The sequence below is a fragment of the Lethenteron reissneri genome, chromosome 60, assembly GCF_015708825.2.
Source record: "Lethenteron reissneri isolate LAM-NWPU_2019-01 chromosome 60, ASM1570882v1, whole genome shotgun sequence".
In the NCBI taxonomy this organism is placed as follows: Eukaryota; Metazoa; Chordata; class Hyperoartia; order Petromyzontiformes; family Petromyzontidae; genus Lethenteron; species Lethenteron reissneri.
This window is the reverse complement of record NC_083838.1, coordinates 4471029-4496876: the sequence shown is the minus strand read 5'-3', so window position 1 is coordinate 4496876 and position 25848 is coordinate 4471029. Positions and strand designations below refer to the sequence as shown.

At 48.5% G+C, this 25848-nt stretch overlaps 1 protein-coding gene across 1 annotated transcript in view; it reads right to left on the bottom strand.

The window, feature by feature from the left end:
* LOC133357872 (myosin-7-like) overlaps positions 1 to 25848 on the bottom strand; it is a 40302-nt gene continuing 14454 nt past the window's right edge. The window contains exons 7-42 of the mRNA XM_061576018.1: positions 24754 to 24850; positions 24153 to 24245; positions 23177 to 23240; positions 22938 to 23036; positions 22694 to 22797; positions 22370 to 22508; positions 21579 to 21697; positions 20990 to 21139; positions 20586 to 20756; positions 19869 to 20178; positions 18704 to 18771; positions 18218 to 18305; positions 17953 to 18070; positions 17590 to 17713; positions 15852 to 15988; positions 15133 to 15388; positions 14724 to 14966; positions 13360 to 13536; positions 12327 to 12472; positions 11918 to 12008; positions 11317 to 11460; positions 10340 to 10585; positions 9610 to 9736; positions 8803 to 8921; positions 7727 to 7923; positions 6640 to 6823; positions 6070 to 6235; positions 5625 to 5749; positions 4253 to 4561; positions 3701 to 3904; positions 3374 to 3499; positions 2758 to 2928; positions 1909 to 2013; positions 1619 to 1714; positions 423 to 557; positions 1 to 128 (exon numbers count right to left, since the gene is read on the bottom strand). Of these exons, the coding sequence (XP_061432002.1) occupies positions 117 to 128; positions 423 to 557; positions 1619 to 1714; positions 1909 to 2013; positions 2758 to 2928; positions 3374 to 3499; positions 3701 to 3904; positions 4253 to 4561; positions 5625 to 5749; positions 6070 to 6235; positions 6640 to 6823; positions 7727 to 7923; positions 8803 to 8921; positions 9610 to 9736; positions 10340 to 10585; positions 11317 to 11460; positions 11918 to 12008; positions 12327 to 12472; positions 13360 to 13536; positions 14724 to 14966; positions 15133 to 15388; positions 15852 to 15988; positions 17590 to 17713; positions 17953 to 18070; positions 18218 to 18305; positions 18704 to 18771; positions 19869 to 20178; positions 20586 to 20756; positions 20990 to 21139; positions 21579 to 21697; positions 22370 to 22508; positions 22694 to 22797; positions 22938 to 23036; positions 23177 to 23240; positions 24153 to 24245; positions 24754 to 24850 (5260 nt within the window). The 3' untranslated portion in view covers positions 1 to 116. The remainder of the gene's footprint in view (positions 129 to 422; positions 558 to 1618; positions 1715 to 1908; positions 2014 to 2757; positions 2929 to 3373; positions 3500 to 3700; positions 3905 to 4252; positions 4562 to 5624; positions 5750 to 6069; positions 6236 to 6639; positions 6824 to 7726; positions 7924 to 8802; positions 8922 to 9609; positions 9737 to 10339; positions 10586 to 11316; positions 11461 to 11917; positions 12009 to 12326; positions 12473 to 13359; positions 13537 to 14723; positions 14967 to 15132; positions 15389 to 15851; positions 15989 to 17589; positions 17714 to 17952; positions 18071 to 18217; positions 18306 to 18703; positions 18772 to 19868; positions 20179 to 20585; positions 20757 to 20989; positions 21140 to 21578; positions 21698 to 22369; positions 22509 to 22693; positions 22798 to 22937; positions 23037 to 23176; positions 23241 to 24152; positions 24246 to 24753; positions 24851 to 25848) is intronic.

Below are 25848 nucleotides of genomic sequence, written 5' to 3'. Positions count from 1 at the left end.
TTGTTGCCGCACCTGCCGTATCCTCTTTATTGACATATTATATGTGCAACAAAGAGATTCTTTACGGTAAGGGTTACGCATGTTTGGCGTGTTACGAGGGTGTCTGTGAGGTAGCTTTACTCTTCCTTCTGCAGGGCACACAGACACACACAAGGACATGCAAGTTATATACACAGACATGGACACACACAGGGTTATTATACTGGTCATAACGATGAAGGAACCCAAACTCATAATCCTAATGCCCATAACCCTACTTGCCCAATGTTTCAACTGCCACGCCGGGTGATTTAATCACACCGATTAACTTTGCATTGAATAGAATGCTTACCATTGCACTTTGGTGGCATTCCCACACTCCTATAAACCCCTCTAGACCCCCGTTTCCCCCCTCTAAACCCTTGTAAACCCCCGTACTATACCTTTACGCCGGCGTCACGTGTCTTGGCGCGGAGTTTGTTCGCTTGCGACTCGGCGATGTCGGCGCGCTCCTCTGCCTCCTCCAGCTCGTGCTGCAGCTTGCGGTAGCGAGACAGGTTCCCGTTCGCCTGTTCCTCCTGCCGGCAGGAGTGGAAGCAGATGAACTGAGCAATGGTTTGGTGTAAGCGGTGGTGATGTTAGTGGTTGTGTGGAGCGGTAGCCAACAGAGCGCTGCGCTACGAACCCGGCAATCCCCTAGTTCGATTTCCGCTTACAGTCAACACCAGTGACGATGATCTGAGTCGGTCCTGGGCCTCCCCTAGGTCGACTCAACCTCAAATGAGTAGCTGGTGTGGTGTGTAAAGATCACTACTCGGGAGGCAAAGGCAGCCGGGCGTGGCGTTGGTCACTCACCCTCTCATATACGGTGCCGGCCTTTATAGGTGCTCGCTAAAAGCACTTGTCCTAACAGTCTGTTCAGGCTATACCGGGGGATATTTGTTTTGATTTAGTGCTAGAGTGTGGTGGTGATTGATGGTGGTGGTGGTCATGGTGTCAGCGAGACCTCCTGTCAGCGAGCCTTCGACACTTCACGTGGCCTCAAAGTCCACCTGGCCTGGCACAGGCGTCGTGGTGATGTCACCATCACTTAGTGGTGAATAGCGGGTATTGGTATTGGTAGGAGTGATGGACTCGTGGTGGAGGTAGTGTAATGTGGTGGTGATTTTGTTTGGTGTTGATGGTGAGGTGGTAGGTTAGTGGTGGAGTATGGTTATGGTTTTGTGGGGGAAATGGTGGTGGAGCAATGATGCTGTGTGATGGTGATGGTTTAGGTGTTGGTGATGGGTGGTAAGGAAGTGGTGATGTTGTGCAGTGTGATAGTTTGTACGATGGTGGTGGGTTGATAGCGCAGTTTAGTGGCGCAAGGTGGTGTTGTCGTGAGGTAGTGTGTGATGGGGAGGTGTTCAGACATTGTGATTGAGATGTTGGAGTGGTGTACTGATAGGCAGAAGTGTTTCTATGGTTACATAACGCTGATAGCACATTGAAAAGTGGTGCATTGCAGAATTCTAATTTCGAGAACAAGGGGCTATATACCCAGCTTCAAGTGGGGAAAAAACTGTAAAAACCAAATCGGACAACGATTAAATGAAATCGATGTGAGCTCCCTGCACTGCACGGACACCGCGACTCTTACCGCCTCCTCGGCCTGCCGCTTGTAGGCCTTGACCTTCAGCTGAAGTTTGTCCACCAGGTCTTGCAGGCGAGCCAAATTCTTCTTGTCCTCCTCCGTCTGCCCTCAGCGTACACACGCACAAACACATACGTGCGAACGTACACCACACGTGTACGCAGATGCACACACAAACACACGCACACAAACAAGGGATGGGATCATGAGTGGTGGGGTCCAGCACCTTCTAGCAAATTGTCGTGTGTGTGTACACGTGTCGATGTGTCCACGTGGAGATGGGTGCGGTGCATCACCTGGTAGGAGAGCTCCTTCGCACGCCTCTCGTACTTGCGCGCTCCCTTCACCGTCTCAGCGTTCCTTCTCTGTTCTGCCTCCAGCTCATTCTCCAGCTCTCTCACCTGCGGGGGGGAGCACAGGGGTGGAGGTGAGTGTTGCGGTTTTTGAGCATAAGTAGGGATGTGTTTGTGTGCTATCATGGCCAAGAAGTGGCACATTTCCCACTCTGGTTAATTCTACAAGTGTATTAACCGTTAAAGTACAAGCCGTCTGCTTCACAGTTGACGTTAAGGATGGCCTTATTAAAAAAAGTGTAGGTATCATTGTCAAATTTGAAAAATTTGATACTTAGTTGGGAAACATTGTAACCATTGGTCTAGACTGTAAAACTTAGCATATACTCTCCTGAAAAAGAGCTTGATTGTCAGTGAGGCTTTCCTGGCTAAACAAGTGTAAACAAACTAATAGCAGTCGTAGGTAATGTGATTAGTCCACTGCTACAAATCCAATAGCCTCAGTTTTATTCCCGGCCACGGATATCGGTGACCAATATCTGATTCAGTCTTGAGCCTTTCTTAGGTCACCTTAGCCTTAAATTACTACCTCGTGCAATGGGGAGACAGTGGATTGTCACACGACTCACTAGTGCTTTGTTTAGGCCTTCATAGGTGATCGCAAACAGCTCTTGTCCCAACAGTTTTAAAACGACAACATGGGGAGGTCTGTTATTATCTGCCAGTCATCTCAGTCATCCCCCTTGCCTCACCTGCTTCTCACCTCACTCCCCTCAAAATTTCACCCTTTGACCTCATCGGACAACGATTATCTCACACCCCCTTGTATCACCCTCACCGCCCTCTCCTTACCCTGGCCTCCAGCTTCTGGAGCTGCTTCTTGCCGCCCTTGAGCGCGATCTGCTCGGCCTCATCCAGCCGGTGCTGCAGGTCCTTCACCGTCTGCTCCATGTTCTTCTTCATGCGCTCCAGGTGAGCGCTCGTGTCCTGCTCCTTCTTCAGCTCCTCGGCCATCATGGCCGCCTGTCAGGTCACGACACCTCGGTTAGACTCTCGCCCGAGGAGGTCGGACTGACGGGTCACTGGTGGTGGTGGTATGCGGAGGCCTTATGCTGGCAGTGGATAGACCATGGTTCAAGATGATGATGATGATAATGGTGATGCTACCAAGAGGCCTTCATCCAGCAGTTGATAGGCCATGGTTGATAATAATGATGATGAGAATATGGTGGTGACATGAGGAGGCCTTCAGCTGGCAGTGGATAGATCATGGTTCAAGATGATAATGATGATGCTACCAAGAGGCCTTCATCCAGCAGTGGATAGGCCATGGTTGATAATAATGATGATGAGAATATGGTGGTGACATGAAGAGGCCTTCATCCACATTGAGTAGATCATGGATAATGATGATGTGGGGATTCCCTCATCTCGCGGTGGATGGACCGTGGCTCATGGGGTTTCTCACGTCTGTGATGGCCTTCTTGGCCTTTTCCTCGGCGTTGCGGCACTCCTGCACGGACTCCTCCACCTCGTTTTGGAGCACCCCCATGTCTCCTTCCAGCTTCTTCTTCTGGTTGATCAGGCTGGTGTTCTATGGAGCACGAAAGAGAAGGTGGGAGCAGGTGGGATCAAGAGGGAAGGAGGTGGATATGAGAGGGAGGGAGAAAGAAAGAGCAGGATGGAGCAGGAGGGAGGAAACAATTGGAAGGGTGAGCACCTGGACATTTTAATTCACACGGAACAAATCAAGATGACAACAACAATGGTGGCTGTGATGACGATGAGGACGCACCTGCGAGTGCAGCAGCTGCACGCGCTCGCTGGCCTCGATGAGCTCCTGCTCGGCGAGCTTGCGCGCGCGCTCCGTCTGCTCGAGCGCCGAGCGCAGCTCCTCCACCTCGGCCAGCATGAGCGTGCTACGCCGCTCCGCCATGGCCGCCTGCTCCTTGTACTCGTCTCCCAGCCGCAGGGCGTCGTCCAGCTGCAGCTGGGCCTCCTGTGTGTGTGCAGCGGTGGTGGTGGTAGATGATGGTGGTGGAATAAAGTGTTGGTGGTAGTGGCAGACAGTGGGGGCAGCAAGAGGGTGAAACAGAGGGAAACAGAAGGATTAAGAAATTCCATTATTATTTGCAAGGGAGGAAAAATTACGCGTATGCATATAGAATCATAACTGCTCGGGGAAGCCTTCCACTAGCAGCGGATTTATCCTGGTTGATGATTATGAGGACTTCCCCACCCATATATTTTGACTTATACTCCATTCTCTCTTTGGCTATTTATAATCGTACTACAATTCTAGCCTGCTGGACTTCAGATTAATTCCTGTACTTCACCATCCACGCACCTTGAACTGTGACTGCACCATCTTGAGCTGCTTCTGCGCCTCTGAGGCTGAGCGGTTGGCGTGGCTCAGCTGGATCTCCATCTCGTTGAGGTCGCCCTCCATCTTCTTCTTGATGCGCAGCGCCTCGTTCCGTGAGCGCGTCTCGGCCTCCAGGGCGGTCTGCAGCGTCTCGACGGCGCGCTGGTTGTTCCGTTTGGACTGCTCCAGCTCCTCATCTTTCTCGGAGAGCTTGCGTTCGATGTCGGCCTTCATCTGGTTGAGCTCGAGCTGAGCGCGGAGGATCTTGCTTTCCTCGTGCTCCAGGGAGGCCTGCGTTGGGACAGCGAGAGTTTCGGTAACGAAATTAGAAATACTCATCAACAAAGTGTTTTTTTATTTGAGTCAACAATAATTGAGTGGATAATAATTCATCAAGCAGGACATTGGCCGTAACTACCAATTATAATTTCGTTTACAACCAAAATATTTGTCAATTAGGTTTAAAAAAAATATTTTAGACAATGACAATGAGTGGACTAAAATATCAAGCATGGTGATGGCGACGACTTACCCACTGAAAATAAAAGTATGGCTACGATACGACAAAATTAACTAGCTTGAATTAATACGCAGACTAAGATAATTCATTATCATTATTGGAGACTGCAGTGCACTGATGAAAACCAAACATGGTCATTGGCTATGTATTTGAAAAATTTTTCTACTGATACACACTCATTGACTGACCTGATAATATGGGGGGCGAAATTGCATGCCCCTCACTGGACCAGATGTGCTGCATTTGACTAGTCTAAGAGAACGTCTTAATGACATCGACAGATGAAGACTTGATTGAAGTGCCACACATCGTTCACTAGACTAATGCTGACCAAACTGACACTGGGATTGGGGTCAGATGGGAAAAAAATGTAACTTTCCAACGTGAGGATAGGATCAATAGGAATCAATTAATACTCTTGTGATTTTGGTGCCACTTTGTCAGGCACTATGGGAGGACGATCCGTTGGATAGTTATCGGGGTCCCTGAATGTCACGTTGGCGACTATATTTAGAGACAGTATTAGTAAGCGGTACTTAGTGCATAGCAGTATGAAACTGGGGACCTAAATTCGATTCCCAACTAATGCGACCGTCATTAGCAAGTGATATTAGGACTTGTCCCGTGTCTCAGCTAGGTCGATTCAGCCTTAAATAAGTACCCCGTGCGGTGTGTAAAAACATCAGCGCTGGGAAGACAAATGTGGCTGGCAGTGACACTGGCCACACCACCACCCTCCCGTGTGCCGTCATTGCCTCACTAGGGCGCTAGCTAACAGCACTTTCCCCAACGGCCCATGGAGGTTCTTTGTGTTTGTCCCCTGCCCCACGTCACCTCTGCCTCCTCCAGCGCCGCCTGCAGGTCGACCTTCTCCTGCTCCAGCTGCTTGCGCAGCTTCTCCAGCTCGTGCACCGTCTTGGCTCCCTCGCTCATCTGCTCCGTCAGATCGGAGATCTCCTCTGTGCACGCAGAAAATCACACCTCGTTATCATCATCATGATCATCAGCCATAATCTATGCTATCGCTCTTCACATACAACAAAAACAACAACCGCCATTCGCCACTAAGTGGCGGTGACGTCACCACGACGCTTGTGCCAGGCCATGTGCACCTTGAGGCCACGTGAAGTGTCGAACGCCCGCTGGCAGGAGGTCACGGGGCAGACCCAGGTGCCACGGATCGGCTGACTGAGATGACTGGCTGATGCATCACCTGTGCCCCCTACTGTGCCAACTTCACATACACCCACTCTCTCACGCACACACACTCACTACTCACCCTGCAGGTTCTTGTTCTCCCTCTTCATGGTCTCCAGGTGGTCGAGGCTCTCCTCGTACGCGTTCTTCAGCTTGAAGAGCTCCGTGCTGAGTGAGCGCGCCTCCTTCTGCGCCCCCTCCAGCTCCGCTTGTGATTCTTCAAACTTCTGCTTCCACTCGGACAGAACCTGCAGAGACGACGGCGCCGAGATGAGACTCGCAGAGCGGCAAAACCCGCGGACGCATTGAAAGACAGAAAGGTGCAGCCCTGCAATTGCTTGAAGGAAAGACGGTAGCAGGCAGAGGTAGAAAAGGATAATACTGAATCTCGGGTCGCTAGGTTCTTATCGCAGTGCGCTAACCACGACACTACCACTCCTCACATTCAACAACAAGCGTCGTTCCCACTCGGTGGTGGTCACATCACGGCGGATGTGCCAGGCTAGGTGCTCTTTTGATGCCACGTGAAGTGTCGAAGGCTGGGGCTGATGATAAGGCCCCATTTCTTAGTAGCATTCTCCAAGTTCAGCAGCAACATCTCCAAAACACACGAACCGTGTGTGTGACCCGTGTCTCCCCGTGTGACCCGTACCTTGTCGAATGTCCTCTGCTTCTTGTCGAGGGCGGCAGCTGCGGCGTTGGCACGCTCCACGTCCACCATCATGTCCTCGAGCTCGTTCTGCAGACGCTGCTTGGTCTTCTCCAGTGAGGAGCACTTGGCATTGGCGGCCTCCACAGACTCCTCCGCCTCCTGCAGCCTCTGCACCAGCTTCTTCCTGCGTGGCCACGGGGAAGAGGAGGATAAGGTAGTGGGAAGAGTAGGAGGCTGGTGCCAAGATGTGCGTGTGTGTATATTTTTGTGTCTGTATGTCTGTGTATCCTCACATCCGCTACGCATGTTTGAGCACGTCTGAGTGTGCAAGACGTGAGTGTGTACGGACGTGTGTGCGTATCCGCGTCTCTACCTGCATGTGCGCGAGTCGCAAGTGCGTGCAGCGCTCGGACCCACTACTTGCTCGTCTTATCTTTAACTTTTGATTCCAAAATAAAACGAGCGAGGAGCACGCCCGTGCGCCACTTCCCACAGCGGGAGCCGTGCCACGTCAAACGCCAAGAGGTCCACCACCTCGCCTCCGAGGGCAACGCTCTCACCCACAAACCACACTGCTGAAAACTCTCTCGTCACAGTACTACCTGATTAGCACGGTTGGCTATGATACGGTGTAACATACATACTGTTCCAATGATCTTCACTCATGGCCTACTCCGTCCATGTTGAGGTCCACTCTGTTTTGTCTCATCCATACTTTTTTTAAACCACCACACTGCAGATTGAAAGACTTTGCTTACGGCTTCTGGCCCCGCACTGCTCAACTTAGGATTCCGTCCATCTATTTTCCCAAATTCTTACAACTTTTCTCAATTCAAGAAATATAATTTGAATTGAAATGTATTACACCTTCAACTGTTGTCGACTGCTTGGCATTTTGGACCTCTGTGATTGTGCTCAGCAGTCGTTATGAAAAAAATCACCCTGAGTTGATTACCACGGCTTTTACAACTCTTATTGATAGGCTACTGATTGATTGCACGAGGACAATGGAAAGGATGGTGGTGGTGATGGTGGTGATGGTGGTGATGGTGGTGGTCATAGTGGTGGTGGAAAGTGTCGTCCGTACTTGGCCTCCTCCAGCTCCTCGGTCCTCTGGATGGCGTCCGTCTCGTACTTGGTCCTCCACTGCGCCACCTCGGCGTTGGCGCGAGACAGCGCTCGCTGGAGCTCCGCCTTGGCCTCCTGCTCCTCCTCGTACTGCTCGCGCAGCAGGTCGCAGTCGTGCCGCGCCGCCTGCACCGCGTGCGCCAGCGCGCTCTTCGCCTGTGGGGGGCAGGTTGGGTGTGGGTGTGTGGGGGTAGTGAGGGTTAGCGGCAGGATTAGTAGAGCGATGCTCATTCAATCAGCGTTTGCGCCTTGTTGCAGAAGTTTTACGGCCGCCTTCGTTAATGCTACTGGTGAATATGCGCTGTCTGCTTCACAGTGAACGTCAATGGTCCCGTTTCGTTATTAAAAAAAAAACTAGGCCATCTGTGCCGGCGTTAAGATAAAAATTTGAGAAATTGCCCAAAGATTACTGAATTGGGAGAACACATAGCAATTACTTGTGCTATAAGAATAGTGCTATTACAAAATGTTCGAGAGTTTTTACTTATACATAGAGCATCGTTCGTGCAAATTGCATCTCACAATCATTGAAGAACCACAGACAAGTTGGAAGGCAGCCAAGCAGTGAACTCGGACAATCAATCGCTCAACCTATGGAGTTATCTGTATAACCTAAGATGTTTTTAGTCAATTAATGAATGTTTATTGATGTGGGAGGAACCCAGAGCACCCAGAGAAAACCCACACATGTGAGGGAGCAACACTCTGTCCCATACAGAAAGGAGAGATAACATTGATTTTAACTTTGTTTTACCGTCTTCTTTAAAGCCCGGTTATATCACCTCAATGCCCACGGGAAGGCAGATGTGCAACATTTGTGTGGTCCGCCAACCCTCGCCTCCACAGTGCTAGATATCAGGCATGTGCCTCCACTGTCCAACCCATTCTGCTATGAAGAATGGTCATTACCCAAAACGTTGCCTCGTAGATTTTCTTCTTTAAATTATAGTACGGCTCTGATCTCTGAGCCACTGGGCAAACACCAGTCAGACGGGTCGAGTGTCGGTGCAAGGTTCATCTTCTCTGCTCTCGTACCTTGAGCTCCTCATCAAGCTGTCGTCGCAGCTCCTCCACCTGCTGAGTGAACGACTGCTTCCCGCGCGTCAGCTGCGTGATGAGCGCCTGCTTCTCCTCCATCTGCCGGGACAGCTCGCCTTCACGGGGTGAGGGAGGTGCGCACGTTGCCAGATTATTATCATCAGAGTGATGTGCCTTTGTTAATTAACTTTAATGTACCTTTGTGATAGCCTTTGTTCTATTAATGTTCCGGTATGCATCATTATACTGGTAGGAACCACCTGGTTCCACCAGCCCACAGGGGATTATTGTGTCTGTTCGTCCGTTGTGCATCCAAAAATGGGAGGGGTGGGGCTGGGTGGAGAGGGGAGGGTGGGGAGGGGCTGTGTGGGGAGGGTGGGGAGGGTGGGGGGTGGGAGGGGTGGGGCTGGGTGGGGAGGGGCTGGTCACCCCGTGGTGCCCTTATAAAACTCAACGTTTAACCTACTCACGCCGGCTTGTGCCCGCCCTCACAGTCGGCCATATTTGCGCAATACACCACGCCGCCGTTGACCCTGGCCATTGACCGAGCAACCCAACGTTCCTACCAGCTCCCTCCGCAGGAATGTGTTTATTGCTTCTATAGCAATGTAGCGATGCGATGACCATTGTTACTCACAACACACGGTCGTGGTATGTGAGCGGGTGCTAGATGGGTTATTAGATGGCAGGATCATGAGCGTTGGTGGCTGCTTGGGGAGGCCATCATCCAGCAGTGTATTGACCACGGTCGATGACGCTGATGATGATAAGTATTGTGGTGTGCGTGTGTGATGGAAGGAGCACCGTTCTCTGTTTGCAGTTTGGCTTTCTGCGCCGTGAAGTCGTTGAGTGCTCGCTGGTTCTCCTCAAACGACACCTTGAGCTCGTTGAGCTGATCCTCATAGCTGCGGCACATCTTCTCCAGGTTCGACTGGCGCCCGCGACGTGGAAGGGGAGAAACAATTAGGTTGGCAACAAAAATTACAATATCAACGATGTCAACTTCATCATCGACATCATTAATGAACAACAGTAGCGACAGCTGGGTATATACCATTGGAACCTCATTATCAGAGTTATGTTTTCTGTTTGCATTATGACTGCAGGTATTGTGGTCTATGTAAACATGACTCCTTGTAAAAAAGGTGTCAGTTTTGTTGCCAGATAGAAGGGTAAAAAAACAATTATCAGCTGGATATATCTCAAAATCACAAGCACCACATGTGGGCATGCAACAATGAGGGATGATTTCGGGACTACTAGTAGACTTAGAGATATGAGTCTTTGACTAAATGAAATACAGGTGCTGGACTCAATGGGAGCCAGGTCCAGGATACAGTGAGAAAACGGACCTGGATCCAGAGACTGGTCCAGGATTTACTGAGGGACTCAAATGACTCAAGGACACAAGCATTTGACTGAAGCACTGTTTTTGGCGAAAAGACCATCTTCAGGGGGCAGTTATCGACAAGCAGGACAAGTGTAAACGCCTATGGACCCGGGCCGCATCCGACGTCTCCCGTCACGCGCTCACCTTGGTCTTGACGACGGACTCCATGTTGGAGAGGACGTCGTCCAGTTCCATCTTGAACTCGCTCTTCTCCTTCTCCAGCTTCTGCTTGACGCGCTGGAGGTTGTCCAGCTGCTCGCCCAGTTCGGCGACGCTGTCCGCGTGCTTCTTGCGCAGCGCCGACGCCGTGGCCTCGTGCTGCAGCGTCGACTCCTCCAGGTCGCGACGCAGCTTCTGGAACTCGGCCTCACGCTTCTTGTTGAACTCGATCTGCGTTGGGGGGTAGAATTGAATGACCAGCCCATATTGGACATCTGTGAAAAAGTGCTTCATAGCTCGTCGGATTCCTGCAGTCTAAATAAAGATTCTGAGTCTGTCAAAATGTGTTTCAAACACAAGAGAGCGCCCTGGCAGAGCACATCCAAGCATGTGGTTTTACCGAATTTCATTTAACAGATGCGTATAGAGTGCTGAGCGCAGGCCTTAAACGTCAAGTGGACAGGAACAAACAGCACCATTGAAGGTTTAAACACATGAATAAATCATGGTTAATGGCAAGCAAGAACAGCACTAGGCATAATATATACGAATTAATAATTTCCTTGAATTGAGCAAAGATATAACAACTTGGGAAAACATACTGCAAGGGAATTACAAAGTTGAGCATTGTAAAGAAATGTGTGTCTGGGAAGTGGTAGCACTGGTTAGCGCACTATGCTACAAACTCGAAGACCCGAGTTCGACTCCTGGCTAACACCAGCGACAATTATTTGAGTTAGTTCTGGACCTCTACGTTAATTTATCCTTTACTGAGCACCTGATGCGGTGTGCAAACCCACTTGGGAGACAGAGGAGGCTGAGCGTGGTGTTGGCCACACTGTCGCTCATGTGACGTGCTTACCTTCATGAGTGCTTACAAGCAGCACTTGTCCCAACAGTCTGTGGACTACATGGGTGACCTTTGTCTTTCTCTGCGTGTGGTGGGGGGGTGGGGGGGTCACCTGCGCCGCCGTGGCTCCTCCCGCCTCCTCCAGCCTCTCGCTGATCTCCTCCAGCTCGCGCGCCACGTCCGCTCGCTGCTTCTCCACCTTGGCGCGCGCCGCTCGCTCAGCCTCGAGCTCCTCCTCCAGCTCCTCAATGCGCGCCTGGGGAGGGGCGAGATCATCATCAGCATCTTCATCAGCTGCATGGATGTGGATCTGATCATCATAATCATCAGCAGCAGGGTAATAGTTGCCATAGCCATGATCATCATCGTCAGCGTAATCTTTATGATCATAATCATTGTCATCAGCAGCAGAAATAGCGGTAACATCATTATCATTGTCAGCAGCAGAAGCACTGCCACCATAACCAGTAACACTTTCATCAACTTGATTATCTTTAACTCATCTCTGTAGAGGTTTTGAGTTTTTTCCTCTCATGTGTGGTGTGTTTTCTCCATGTTTTCCGATTCCTTCCACACTAACCCGAATGCTCATAAATGTAACTGGCGAAACATGCCAATGTTACAGGACCCTCCTGAAATGTAATCTTGAGACTCATTTAGGCTTTATTGGGTGAAAGGCATTATTATCATAATCATCAATCAGTGTGCATCACCTGCAGTTCCTTGATCTTTTTCTGAAGCTGAGCAGCCAGTGCCTGTTCATCCTCAATTCGGCTGTTCAGGGTGCTCATCTCAAACTCCCTCCTGCACACACGCACGTGTACACGCACGTATATATGTTAATGCGCATACATGTATGTGAGTACCCACATACAAACGAGCACAAGCGTACACATGCACACCCGTGCACGGATGCACACACATTGCACATACAGACGTACGTGCACTTATGCACACATACACACACACAAAGGTCATAAAGTCACAGTCCCTCAGCCATGCTTCAATCAATCCTAGATCATGGATCATGATGATAACGATGATAAACACCATGATGATGATAAAGATGACAACGATTATGATGATAGTGACGATATTCTTTGGGCCGCATGAGCACCCTACTTCTTGGACTTCTCCTCCAGCTGCTGCTTGTCGTTCTCCAGGTCCATGATGGTCTCCTGGGTCAGCTTGAGGTCTCCCTCCAGCTTCCTCTTGGCGCGCTCCAGATCCATGCGCACCTTCTTCTCCTGCTCCAGTGAGCCCTCCAGCTGGGGAACGTACGTGCAGACACACGCGTGCTTATATAAAATAACATCGACCACAGGGACTCTATGGGTTCTCGGTGGGCTCGTTATAGGTGCGAGTGGACACGTGGGCCCTGCGGTCTGATGGAACCTTGGTCGTGCACGTGCACAGGTTTGTATGATGCATCTAGTGTCTGTGCACTATCTTGCAGACCACCAGCTGTAGCTATTGTGAGGGAAAAACAGGCAAAGTGTGTAAGTTATATCTACAGACGAGGCCCATTGTGGTGAAAAGGGAATTAAAGGCAAAGTTTATTGTTAATACTATGTTGATATGAGTGTAGAACAGGGAAATGGTCGTAACCAGTGATAACTGGTTTGACACTAGGAGAGGAATGGTCATGGCCGAGTTGGACGTGAATAAAATATTGATCGATAATATAATGAAACTGCATCGGATGTCACCCGATTAAACAAGGAATCCTGGCATCGGCAATGTATGTATGTACGTTGAACTTATTTCGCACCGTACGTAGCTAGCAGTGCTAATCGGAGGTGTGGGAAGTAAGTGGGGGGCCGTAGTGCCATGGTTGCCGTATCAGGGCTAAACAGTGGCAAAGCAACTGGTACAGATTTCGATTTAAAGCTTTCGTGACTGCAGGGATTCATCTTCTTGGTTATTTCGGTAAAGTCATCTGGTACAGATCAAGACTAACATCAGAGACTACCTACTGTGTACTTTACGTTGCATTATATCAAGTACAGTAAAGTAGGACTTGGGTGCTTCACCTGAGATATGACAACAGTACTCAAACTTCGACTGAGTTGAAGAACGCTTTGGCACGTAAAAGAGAGACCATGATTGGTGGAACCATGAGGCCCCTAGTGAAGTGCACTGGTGGACCACTCACGTCGTCCACTTGCTGCTCCAGCTTGGCCTTGCTCTTGGTGAGCGAGTTGACCTTGTCCTCCTCAGCCTGCAGGTCGTCCAGCGTTTGCTGGTGAGCCTCCTGGAGGGCCTTCTTCTCCTTGGTCAGCTTCGCGATGATGTCATCCAGAGCGGCCATCTCTTCCGTCAGGTTCTTCACCTGTGGGTGGAAGAGTGGGTGGGAGTGCGGGCATGGTCGCGTGGTGGGGGTGGAGACATTAGTAGAGGCAGGTGTGTTTGACAGGGCCCCAGAGTTTCGATGGATTGCTGTTGCCAATAACATCTGGTAACCCAGCAGCATTGCTTTAACAAGACTGACAACATCTGTTCAGAGTTTGCTTTCTTAAATAAATGCTTCTGAATAATCTTAGTTTGGAAATCCAATAGGCTGATTTTCAAAACGTGGTTTGTTTATATGTAGAGACAGAATGGAGTTCTGCTTTTATATTATTTTACCCATTTGTAATGGATCATGAAAAGAAGAAAAGTCTTAATCTTTTCTAGCAATAATACAGGAGGTATTAGGATGTTCAAACACCAAATAGACACCTATTTCAAAGCATCAAGTCTGCAGTACCCACACATACTTGTGGTAATATGCAAACAAATATGCTTTGATAATATAATGTGTGTATTGTCCTTGAAACTGATTGGCCTCCACATGTTTCTTTTTTTATCATCTTAACACTGGCAAAAAAGGTCCTATCGTAATTAATCGTTTACTCGCATATCTTGCGTGATATTTTTTTACAATGTGTTTTTCTTTCTAAACTTTATCCCGGTTGTGCTTTCGAATTCATGTTACGAGGCAGACAATCCATCCGGAAGTCTCCTAGAGCAGTCCATCTGCCCGTGTAGTAGAGAATGGTCCGTGGAAGTGAATATCAACGAACAACTAAGGTCCCTTCAAGTGACATTTATCCACCACTAGGGCCGGCTGCTGTGCTTTCCCACACTCCTAGATGACAGTAAAACCAAAATGTACTTTTTTTGTCCTCAATTTTGGATTGTGTGTCAATTTATATTACGAGATGAAGTAGCAAGTTGGGACTCTCACAGAGCAAATTTAACATGATGGATATTTGAGACCATTAACTGTATACACTTGAAGACCTGATTAATTTATTTCGAAATGTATTTGGATTTTCCCCCAGCTTTATCCTGATTGTGCAATCAATGTCACGTCATTAAACAAAATAATCCACTTGGAACATCTCATTTTTAAGAGTGTCCAGGGTGTCAAGTGACATACATAGGAAACACGCAGTGACACATATTCAAACATTTTCAAATGTAAAATTTACGGTATACGTTGGTACAATGTCAAACACATGGTCCACCACTCACCTTGTTCTCCGTGGCGTGCTTCTCCTTCTCCACCTTGGCGAGCGTGAGCTCCAGGTCGTCAATGTCCTTCTTGAGCTCGCTGCACTCGTCCTCCAGCTTGCGCTTCTTGGCCGTCATCTCGGCGTTCATCTCCTCTTCCTCCTCCAGTCGCTCCGTCAGCTCCTTGATCTTCCCCTCCTGAGAGATCTTGCTCTTGATGAGCTGCTCGCAGCGCTCCTCGGCGTCCGCGATGTTATCTTGCTCCTGTGTGTGTGTGGTGGGAGGGGTGTGGGCACAGGGACAGTGGGGGGTGGGTGAAGAGATGGAAGAAGGAATGATTTTGAGTTCAACAGCGAGCATTCAATGTACATCGTCATCGTGGTTATTGTCAATCGTCATTGTTCTGGTCAGGCCGGCCGGTCTCACGTACCGACTGCACTTGCATGGCGAGGTCGTTCTTCTCCTGCAGGAGTGACACCGACTTCTCCTCCAGCTCCTTGCGGCGTGCCTCCGACTTGGCGTAGGCCTCCTTCAGCTTCAGGAAGTCCTCCTTCATGTTCTGCATCTCCTTCTCGGTCTCGGCGCTCTTGAGCAGCGGCTTGATCTTGAAGAAGAGCTTCATCCACGGCCAGTTCTTGACACCCATGAATGCGCGGATGTTGTACTGGATGACGAGCAGCGCGTCCCTGTGGCGACGGATACAAGAAGGTGACTCACCATCGTCGTCATCACACATCAATCATCCACCACCATCACCGTCATCACCTTTATCAGTCATCTACCATCACCTTTATCATCACGTTAATCATCCTCCATCATAATACATCATCACCCACCCTCTAGTGGCCTTGTATGATCCCGCCTTCCCCTTCACGTACAAATATCTCCTGTATAGCCTTAGCAGATTATGAAGGCTGGCACAGCATATTAGTGGATGGCCAACACTTTCACCTTAGTGGCGATGTTTGCACACCACACCAGGTACTCATTTGAGGTTGAGTCAACCTAGGGGAGGCTCAAAACCGGTTCAAATTGTCACTGGTGTTGGCCGTGAGCGGGAATCGAACTTGGGTCATTGGGTTCTTAGCACAGCGTGTTAAACGCTACCGTACCGCTCCCCACTTGTTTTTGCCTCCCCATACCCCTCACCTGCGTTCGATGATCTTAGCAAACTCCTTGCGTGACAGAAAGCCCCTGCATTGTGACTGCATGAGGGTGATGATCTTTGAGAGGCGGTCATCTCGCAACTCTTCCAGTGTGCCCAGAAGACCGGCCTTGAAGAACACCTGCACGGGATTAAAGGGGACAGGGGGGGTCATCAATGATTTTTATACCACACCTCTCATGTGATATATTTTGAGGTCCCCTTCAGCAGGGAACTCCCCAGTGGCAGCTGTCCATGTGTGGCACAATGTGTATGCAGCACCAGCCTGCAAGCGGACAGTCGTCTTCAAGTAGGGGGCAATTCTTCCCATCGAAGTACGGATATCCCTCGATTCACGAAAGGTATGCGTTCTTCAAAAACACGCGTTAAACGATATCTTGGAATCGCTTTCCCCATTAATTTTATATGAAAAATTTGGGATGTCTCTTGGACAGTCATTCCAACTCTACTCCTAACTAAGCAAAATATACACCTAAGAACATAAATATTTAAACGATTGAATAATAATGATTTTAAAACAAAAATAATTAACCTTTTCAGGGAACTCACCAAAACATCTGCATGTTGGAATGACTGGAAAAGTGATGTGGGGATATTACTGCTATACTGTAGGGACACTGTCGCGGATGGATGACAGCCTCCCGGGTGGTTCTTGTTTGATCTCAGGGTGTGTACCAAGTGAGATTTCCCGAGCGCTGAAATTCGATTTCATTCATGGAAAAGTGTCCATAATTTTCCAATTGCGTAAATGCGAAATTTCTTAAAATGAACATTCGAAAATCTAGGAATAGCTGTCCTTTGCAAGAAATGTATTGAATTTGGACTGTGATGCCAACACACATGGGCTATTATTTTTCATAATATTACAGGATCTTTAATGTTCATTGTGCAGCAGACAGCCCATATATTATGGTCAACGCATTAACCAGGACGGTCGCTGGGCTCGAAGTATGAACCCCTGCAACAAGCGGCAAGCGTGTTGTCACTTGACCTTGTCACCACCCAGAGGTCTTTGCCGTGGCAGCCTGGGAACATGGCGTCCCATCCAGGAGTTAGCTAGGAGAGGCATTCGAGTTCCGATGTCATACATAGCTATTTGTTCTTTTCATCTGCAGGATTGTACAGCAGTCATGCGGTAGAATCTTGTACCACTTTTACACCGGCACATCAATGAACGTGTGATGCTTACGCTATACGTTTCTTGCGCGTGACATTAGTGTCATGGCCCAGGATCTCTGGTGGAAAAACAACTTGACACCTGAGCCGTGCCAGGATGTCTCGGCATGGCTACAGTGTGGCTTGGTTGTAAAGTAGAAAAGAGGTATTGTGGCCCCTCTGGGCAAATTTAAGTGAAAGTTTTCCTTGGTTTGTCATTTGATGTGGTGCATATTAAGATGAAACCCCACCAAAATCTCTTCTTATTTTGTATGCAATGAGTGACTTGCTCACTCAGGCACGTGTCGATAGATCATCATAAACATCATCCTGATAATGATGATAATCATAATAGCCTTTGGTTCTTTCGGTAAAGTCACGTAGATAGAAAAGTAATAACTAAAAATATTTATTATTAAAATAATAAATACAAATATTTATTATTTGTATTATTTTTCTTCTACCTACGTGACTTTACTGAAAGAACCAAAGAGTATAGATTCCTGCAGTTACGAAAGCTTCAAATAAAGGATGATAATCATCATTTGAGGAGGCGCCCTCTCGCACCTTGGTGTGTCCGAACTTGTACTGCGTGTGGTCGATGTCGAGGGTGGACAGGAGCTTCTCAGCCGATTTTCGACTGTCCATGAACTGTCCCTCGGGCACGGCATTCGGATTCAGGATACGGTACCTGTGCGGTGGTGGAGGGGGTGGGGTATGGAGTGCGGGGTGGTTGGGTCAGGGACATCCTCATCGCAGTGAATGATTCGGCTGCCAATGATGTTCATAGTGACCACAACGATGATGATGACATTTATAAATCATCTGATAATAAGAATGCTGATGTTGCTGAGACTACATCTGCCGATGACGATACTGCATGTGATGGGGACGATGATGACGCTGCATCTTGTGATAATGGTGACTTGCCGTTGCTTGAAGTCACCGTAGAGGATCCTGTTGGGGAATCCCTTCCTGCAGATACGGATTCCCTCCAGCACGCCGTTACAACGCAGCTGGTGCATCACCAGGGCGTTGTCCATCGCACCTGGGGGGGGGGGGGGGGGGGGCACAGCGATTGGGGGGGGGGAGGGCGCAGGAAGCAGTGTGTGTATCATAGGTGCTCGCGAATAGCACTTGCCCCAGCAAGTCTACGTAGGCTACACCGGTAATCTCTGTACAGGTGTGTGCTCACCTGGTTTCTTCTCCTCGTTGGGGATGATGCAGCGCACAAAGTGAGGATGCGTGGACCTCAAGTTGGTCATCAGCTTGTTCAGGTTCTCCTGCGAGGGTGAGAGTGAGAATTGGAAGAGGAATGGTTGCCGGGTTCATAGGGCAGTGTGCCAGTCACTATCATCACCTCACCCTGTTGTTGATCTAATACCAGAGTTATTTTTACACAATTATAATATAATTAAGTTATGTAGCTCTTAAACGTGTTTTGGGTTGTACCACATGTTTGTTTAGCACGACGAAGAAGCTCCCAGCACACGAAGTGAAACGTCGGATGCCATGCCGAACAACACAGTAAAACTCAGAAACTGAATTGAAGAAACTTGCAGTATGTGGAGTAAACCGTTGATCGCCATAGAGAACAATATGCGGCACAAAATGAACACTGAAGAACTTACAGCACAATCGAAAAACAACATACGCAGTCGCATCTCCGTGATTTGCTCACCCTGTGCAGAGCTGACACCGTCTGGAAGGAAGAGCCCTTCTTCTTGGCGCCCCCCTTCTTGGCGGCATCTACAGTGGAGGAGGGGGGCATGGGAGAAGGGGGTTGCACACAGTTTCTTCAGGTTAAGGACAAGGAAGTCATCTCGATGTCATATCACCCTTCCCACAATTCCTGTAGTTGGAGTTGTAACGTCGACACATGACTACCATATGCCTTGAAGCCTTCTGCTTGGTTTTTGGCTGCCAGTTTCTACCCATCTCACTAACTCCCTCGTCCATCTTGTCCACGTGTCCCACCCTTGACAATCCCCTCTTTCTAATTATATCTGCAATTATTTTGTGTTATCTCATCATTAGACCTCCTTTGCCAGTCCCAAAATATAATAATAGGGGTTTTCCCCTTTTTTCTGGCAACAAAACTGAAACCTTTTTACAAGGATTCATGTCTGCATTAACCAATCAGGGACGGCCGTCCCTTGGTGTGGACCAATCAGTTTCAAAGACAAAGCATATATTATCATGGTATGTTTTTTGTTTTCATTTTGGCTGCAAGTATTGTGGTCAATGCAGACGTGAATCATTGTAAAAAGGTTTCAGTTTTGTTGCCAGAAAAAAGGGGAAAATCCCTATTATTATATTTTGTGTTATGTTCTGTTACCAACTTCTAAACAGTTTACACTACACTAATCCATCCCTCGCACGTATCCCTCATCGCAACCTACTCTTAACTACATCTAGCGGAAGTCTCACTTGAAGTCAATTGAGCATCATTATATTTTCATGGACTGCCTAATGCTGTGTGGAAGATGCCTGCCCTGGTTCTGCACATGAAGCTCTTGAGACTTTCCAGCTACCTTTGTCTTCTCCTTTTGCTTGTGAAACGTTGAACCCGAAATATATATACACTCGTGCCAGCTTGAAAACATTCATCCTCGCCTGCCTACAGTCCATCCTGCTTATCACCAAGATCTGGACACACACGCTATGTTGATGTCACAGTCCCTTAGTGGCAAATGGTGGCTCCTCAAATTATTGAGTATGTGGCTGAATGTTCGAGTGAGTGTGTGGGTGAATGAGTGAGCGAGCAAGTTGGTGAGCGATCAAATGAGTGCGATTGAGTGGACGTCAGAGCCATTGTAAAATAAAGCGAGATATAATTCGCTCACCAGCATCTGCAGCGGCGTAGTTCATAAACAGCACGGAGAGCAGCTTGAGTGAGGACTTCTGATAGAGCCCCACCACGGTCTCGTTGAGCGGGTCCTTGTTCTTGATGAGCCAACCCGAGATGTTGTAGTCCACCACGCCGGCGTAGTGCATCAACGCAAAGTGCGCCTCCGGCCTACCCTTGACGATGCGCGGCTTCTGGAAGTTGGCGGACTTGCCCAGGTGGTTGTCGTACAGCTTTGCCTTGAAGCTCTGGTCGGACGCCTTGGGGAACATGCACTCCTCTTCCAGGATGGACATGATGCCCATGGGCTACGGAGCACGCAGGCAAACGGTGTGGTCATCGATATTGTCGCCAATTGTCATCGGTCAAAGAAGCAGAAGCGGTAACAATTGCAGTATGAGGAACAGCATGATAATTATCAGCAGCAGCATTGTCCACTTTCACAACCGCACCACCACCACCACCACAATATTTACCATGATCATCATCATCTACATTGTCACCAACATCCTTTATCATCACGATCAATGCTGCCATGGTCATCACCATTTTATTCATGGTGGTGATGGATAATCATTACTATCATCATTGTAGATGATGATCTCAATGATCATCATCATTGGCATCAGAAGCATCATCAGTAGTTGCATTATCATCAGTAGCAGTGTCATCACCACTATCACCATAATCTTCATCAATCATCAGCGGCAGCCACCTTCTCGATGAGCTCGATGCAGGCCTGCAGGTCCATGCCGAAATCAATGAAGACCCACTCGATGCCCTCTTTCTTGTACTCCTCCTGCTCCAGCACGAACATGTGGTGGTTGAAGAATTGCTGCAACTTCTCGTTGGTGAAGTTTATGCAGATCTGTTCAAATGAGTTGAACTGCGCACACCGGGAGAGGGACACACGTATGGATGGACACAGATGGTGAGCTGAGAGACTGATGGACGGACAGGTGATGGTGGTGACATTTGCGACGGCGATGATAATGGTGGAGTCTGTGGTGGATGGTGATGGTGGGTGAAATAGTGCTGTTGGTGGTTGTGGCAGTGTTGGTGACAGTAATGGTGGTGATGAAAATGGTGCCTGGCAGGTGGTGGTGGTGGTGTCCTCACGTCGAAGATCTCGAAGCCAGCGATGTCCAGCACACCGATGAAGTGCTGTCGCGGTGCCTTGGTCTCCAGCGACTGGTTGATGCGCACGACCATCCAGTTGAACATCTTCTCGTACACGGACTTTGCCAGTGCACCGATGGAATAGGACACCTGGCAGACGAAGTAGCGGCCGGTGGGTAAATATATTGATGGGGCACGGAAGTCCATGGGGTTAGGGAGGGTGGGGAAGTTGCCAGGAAGAGCCGTAATTGACAAGTGCATAGAGGGTCCCGGGCTCCCCATTATACCCCTGATTTATTGTCCTTATTTATACGAGGTGAGAACCAGAGGAGACCTAGGTAAAAATACAACAGCCATAATTAAACAATACAAATATGATGCACATAACAGTAGGGGATAATGAGTACAATTATATGAATCAGGTGATATAGATACATACATTTTGATCATCATGACGAAATGCTGAGGGTGAACCGTGGATATGATCTTTATGATCATTCATGGTGGTGACAATGATGATGTCACAATCAATGTATTCAGAGAATGGAGGTTTCGCTTTCATTGGAAGTCGTCATCAGGAGCCGCCCACCTGCTGCACGTCCTGACCCTTGGTCACGTACTCGTTGCCGACCTTGACCCTGGGGTGGCATAGGCCCTTGATGAGGTCGGCCGAGTTGAGGCCCATGAGGTACGACGCTTTGTCGGCGTCTGTCAAAGGCAAAGATTCCCCCCACGTCTTTTTATTCACACGTTCCAACGTTGGGACATTAGCCCTGTTCATCTGTCTGCGCCACCACTCCCCCTTGCTTTAGACACAGGGCCCACGTGTTCCTCTTTGGCTTTTTAAAATCTCAATTGTGCTATCCGCATCATATTTGTAATGGGAGGGTCATGATCACTCATTTAAATATAAACACTTTTCTTAGAAAGTATTTTTGCTATTAAGGAAACCAGCCAAATTGATCGGTTACCAAAAACTTAGAAACAAGAATCCTACTGAAAGCATTCGCCAGTGCTCAAAGGACCTTACTCGTGCAATGTCAGCTCATGACTTTGAGGACTTGGGTGTTCCATACTGGTCATTTGTAAAGTCTCCTCATGATAGCTTTCGTAACATTAAAAATATATATTTCTTGTTAATTTTTGTGTCCCCAAGTGCCCACATGACCCTGTTGTCTCCCCCGTTCCAGTGAGTCCCAGTGTGCCCCTATATGGTTCGTTCATTCGTTTCTCAGTCCGCTTGTCCTGGTGAGGGTTGCAGAGTCAGCACGTTGAGTAGGACGGTCCAGACCTCCCTTTCCCTGGCGACAGACTAGCTCTTCCTGGGGAATTCCCAGGCGTTCCCAGTGTAGATATGCGTGTCCCCGCGCGCTTCCATACCCTCAGTGCCGTCTGCCTCCGCTTGCTCCTCTCGCTGCTTCTGCTTGAAGTGCATGTTGCCGAAGTGCATGATGGCTCCCGTCAGCTTGTACACGCTCGCTTTCTCCTCCGTTGTGAAGCCCAGGATGTCGAAGGCACTCTGGGGGGAGGTGCAATCATCATCACCACCACCACCACCCATCAACATCATCACCCACCATGAGGAGGAGAAGCATAATGGGAGTGGGGAGCTGCAGAGGAGATGAGAATGAGAAGGAGGACAGGCAGATAAAGCAACTAATCATCCTCTCGGGTGGATAAAATGAGGAAGAGGAGGAAGCTCACATCCGTAGCCATGAGCTCGTCTCCGTCATCCATTCCAGCCACGGTGACCTGGCCCTGGCTGATGAAGGAGTAATCGTACGGGTTGGTGGTCACCAGCAGCATTTCTGGGGACAGGAGAGAGGGGAGGGAGAGGAGAGAGGGGAGAGGGAAGTGAGGAGAGAGAGGATAGAGCAAAAAGAGTGAATAATGATGACAATGGTGGTGGTGAGAATGATAGTGGTAGTGGTCGTATTGTTGTTTGTACCCAGGAGCTCAGGTTTCCTCTGGCTCAGGATCTGGTAGAAGATGTGGTAGTTGCGTTCAGCCTTCAGCTGGAACGTAACACGAGATTTCTCCAACAGATCTGATGGAAAGAAAGACAGTTAATGCAGACAAGACAAACGTAAAGACAGGTGTACAGTCAAGCAGAAACTAGGGAGGGGGTTGGGCATCAATAGTTCCGACTGTGTGAGAAAGATCCTTGATGGAACCGCATGGACTCACAGGTTTCAATGTCGGCGGACGCCAGTTTTCCGGTCGTTCCGAAGTGAATGCGGATAAATTTTCCCTGGACACGCACACAACAAGATAAAGATTCCCGGTGTAACCTTTAACAGTGAGCACCTATGAAGTTCAGAACAGCGCATGAGGGGGGTGGTGTGGTTAGCACCACGCCTTCACGCTAGCACATAGAGTCGGTGGAGGATGAGCAGAAGGGGAGAGCTGCAGAGGAAATGAGAAGGAGCACCAAGCAGTGATTTGTCCCCCTTGGTTGTACCTAGGCTATATATCTTGGCTCCTCTTCTTCCGTCTTCTTCACCTGAAGACCGCTGCTTGCGTTGTAGCCGAAACGTCGTGAGAATTATTTTATTATGTTTTATTTTTATTATTTTATTACTTCCCTTCTACGTGACTTTACCGAAAAAACCAAGAAGATGAATCCCTGCAGTCACGAAAGCTTTAAATCGAAATTGGCTCCTCTTGTCTAATCACATCCTTATGCTCACCGTCTCGAACATTTAACGCTGTCGTGGTGCTGTGCCTTCGGAAAATGCAGCCACTACAGCTCCGTAGTGGCCATGCAATATTATGTGCCTGCTATAATTAAATAAAAATAAAATGTGGAGCGTAACTAAAGGCATTTTCGTAAAATATTTTTTATTTAAACCGTGTTTTAAATAAGTTTCATATTTGACACTGTTGAAAATATCTTATGGTGGTTGTCAAGGGGACTTCAACTCGTAGCTTTGGCTATAGGGCGGGCGGGTGGGTGGGTGGGGGTGGAAAGGCACCCCCTGCCCCCACGCTTGTTACGCTACTGCCAGGAGGACGGACGGATAAATAGCACGCACACACAAATACGAATGCATTACATGGTGGCACACTGAGAGGGGAAGGGGTCGTGCGTCAGGTTGTAGGTCATTAACAAGGGCAGAATCAAGTGGTCACGACAGGTGTCAACCCTATCAGAGAGACTCACGAATCGGGAGGAGTTGTCGTTCCTGAGTGTCTTCGCATTGCCGAAGGCCTCCAGTGCAGGGTTGGCTGAGACGATTTGATCCTCCAAGGTTCCCTGTGAAGATCACAGCAGTGTTGGTATGTGTAGTGGGTTTCTCATAAATGGAATTGGCCAAAAACCCCATTTGAGCAGCACCCTTCTGAACGTGAGTTGAGGCTAGTGACGCTTTACTGGATAAAAAAAGCCATTATTATTTGCACAAAAACTTATGCTTTTTGTAACCTTGCCAATAGCATCTGCTAATCCAGAAACATTTTTTAACAAGCCTCATTGCTGATGATACCCAGGAGGTCAAAATCAGTCGAGGGGTTTCCTGGTTAAACATGCTGTGGGATAATATTGGTTTGTAGATCCTGATGACGGACTCAAATATTGTGTGTGTATGTGGAGACAATGGAATTCTGCTTTTATTTGCTTCTACCCATAATTATTATTTCTTAGGTACCTGTATACATTTTCCCTCATGTCTCCCTATGTTTTCCATATTTCCCCGTGCCTCCCTGTGTAGTCTGTGACCCTATGTCTCCCCCTCATGTCTTCCCGTGTCCATCCCTCTCCTCACCTTGCTGGCGTCGCGCTTGGTTCCCGCTGCAGCGATGGACGCGAAGTACTGGATGACACGTTTCGTGTTCACAGTTTTCCCCGCTCCAGACTCGCCACTGTCCCATCACAGCGACGGATACAAGCAGATATAAAACAAGAACTCACATTTGTAATCCACCCGTAATGTAACAAATGGCTCAGAGTGAAGAATTATGTAACGGTGGAAAGGAATGGGAAACACCGAGCAAGGGAGGAATAAAATAAGTAATTAAGGGGGTAGGAAGGCAAAGTTGAAGAGGTTATTTAGGAGAGGGTTGGAGGGAGTTCTGGTGGTGGAGAGGCAGGCAGGGGTGAGGTAAACACAGGCAGGCAGACAGACCCAGACATTGAAGAAGCTTTGCTTTTTTTGCATGTCAAAGACTTCTTAAACTGCCTGTAATTATTACTTGGATACCAAGTACATATTTGGCGAAAGATCATATCTGGGATGGAACACAATTTCTACCGCACTATACTAGATCGAATTTAATGTAAACAGGTTGATTAATGATGAAGCACTCACTGATTCGCTCCTGTCACTTGTCACCAGCAGTCAAGACACTTATCACTTTTGTCACTACTGCCATGGGAACTGTTCTTTGGCCTTTCTCTCATTGATTCATCCACCCATATTGAGGACTCGGGTGAACAGTGAATGCGGGCCCATGCCCTTGCCAACTGGCCATCGGCTTGTCACTTGTAAGATGCGTCTGCCATTCTTCCACTGCGATGGTGGACATTTACTTAGGACCCCATTCAAACCCAAAATAGCCTGCTCTCGGTTAGCTGATAAGATTGCAAGCGAGAATCTTATCATTGCTTGCTGAGGGTGGTAATTTTGTGCAGGCTGTTCTACATGATAGCATTACAACTGTCTGGAACACAGGGCCGATTCCACAGGATTTAACAGATGCCTTGATGGTCCCCCTTTTTAAAAAGGAGGACCGTACGTATTGTATCAACTACTCGGGCATTTATCTTGTCAGTGTGCCCAGAAAGGTTCTGGCAAAGATTATTCAATATCACCTTTCCAGGCATGCAGAGTTTCTGGAACCTCAATATGGTTTCCAATGGC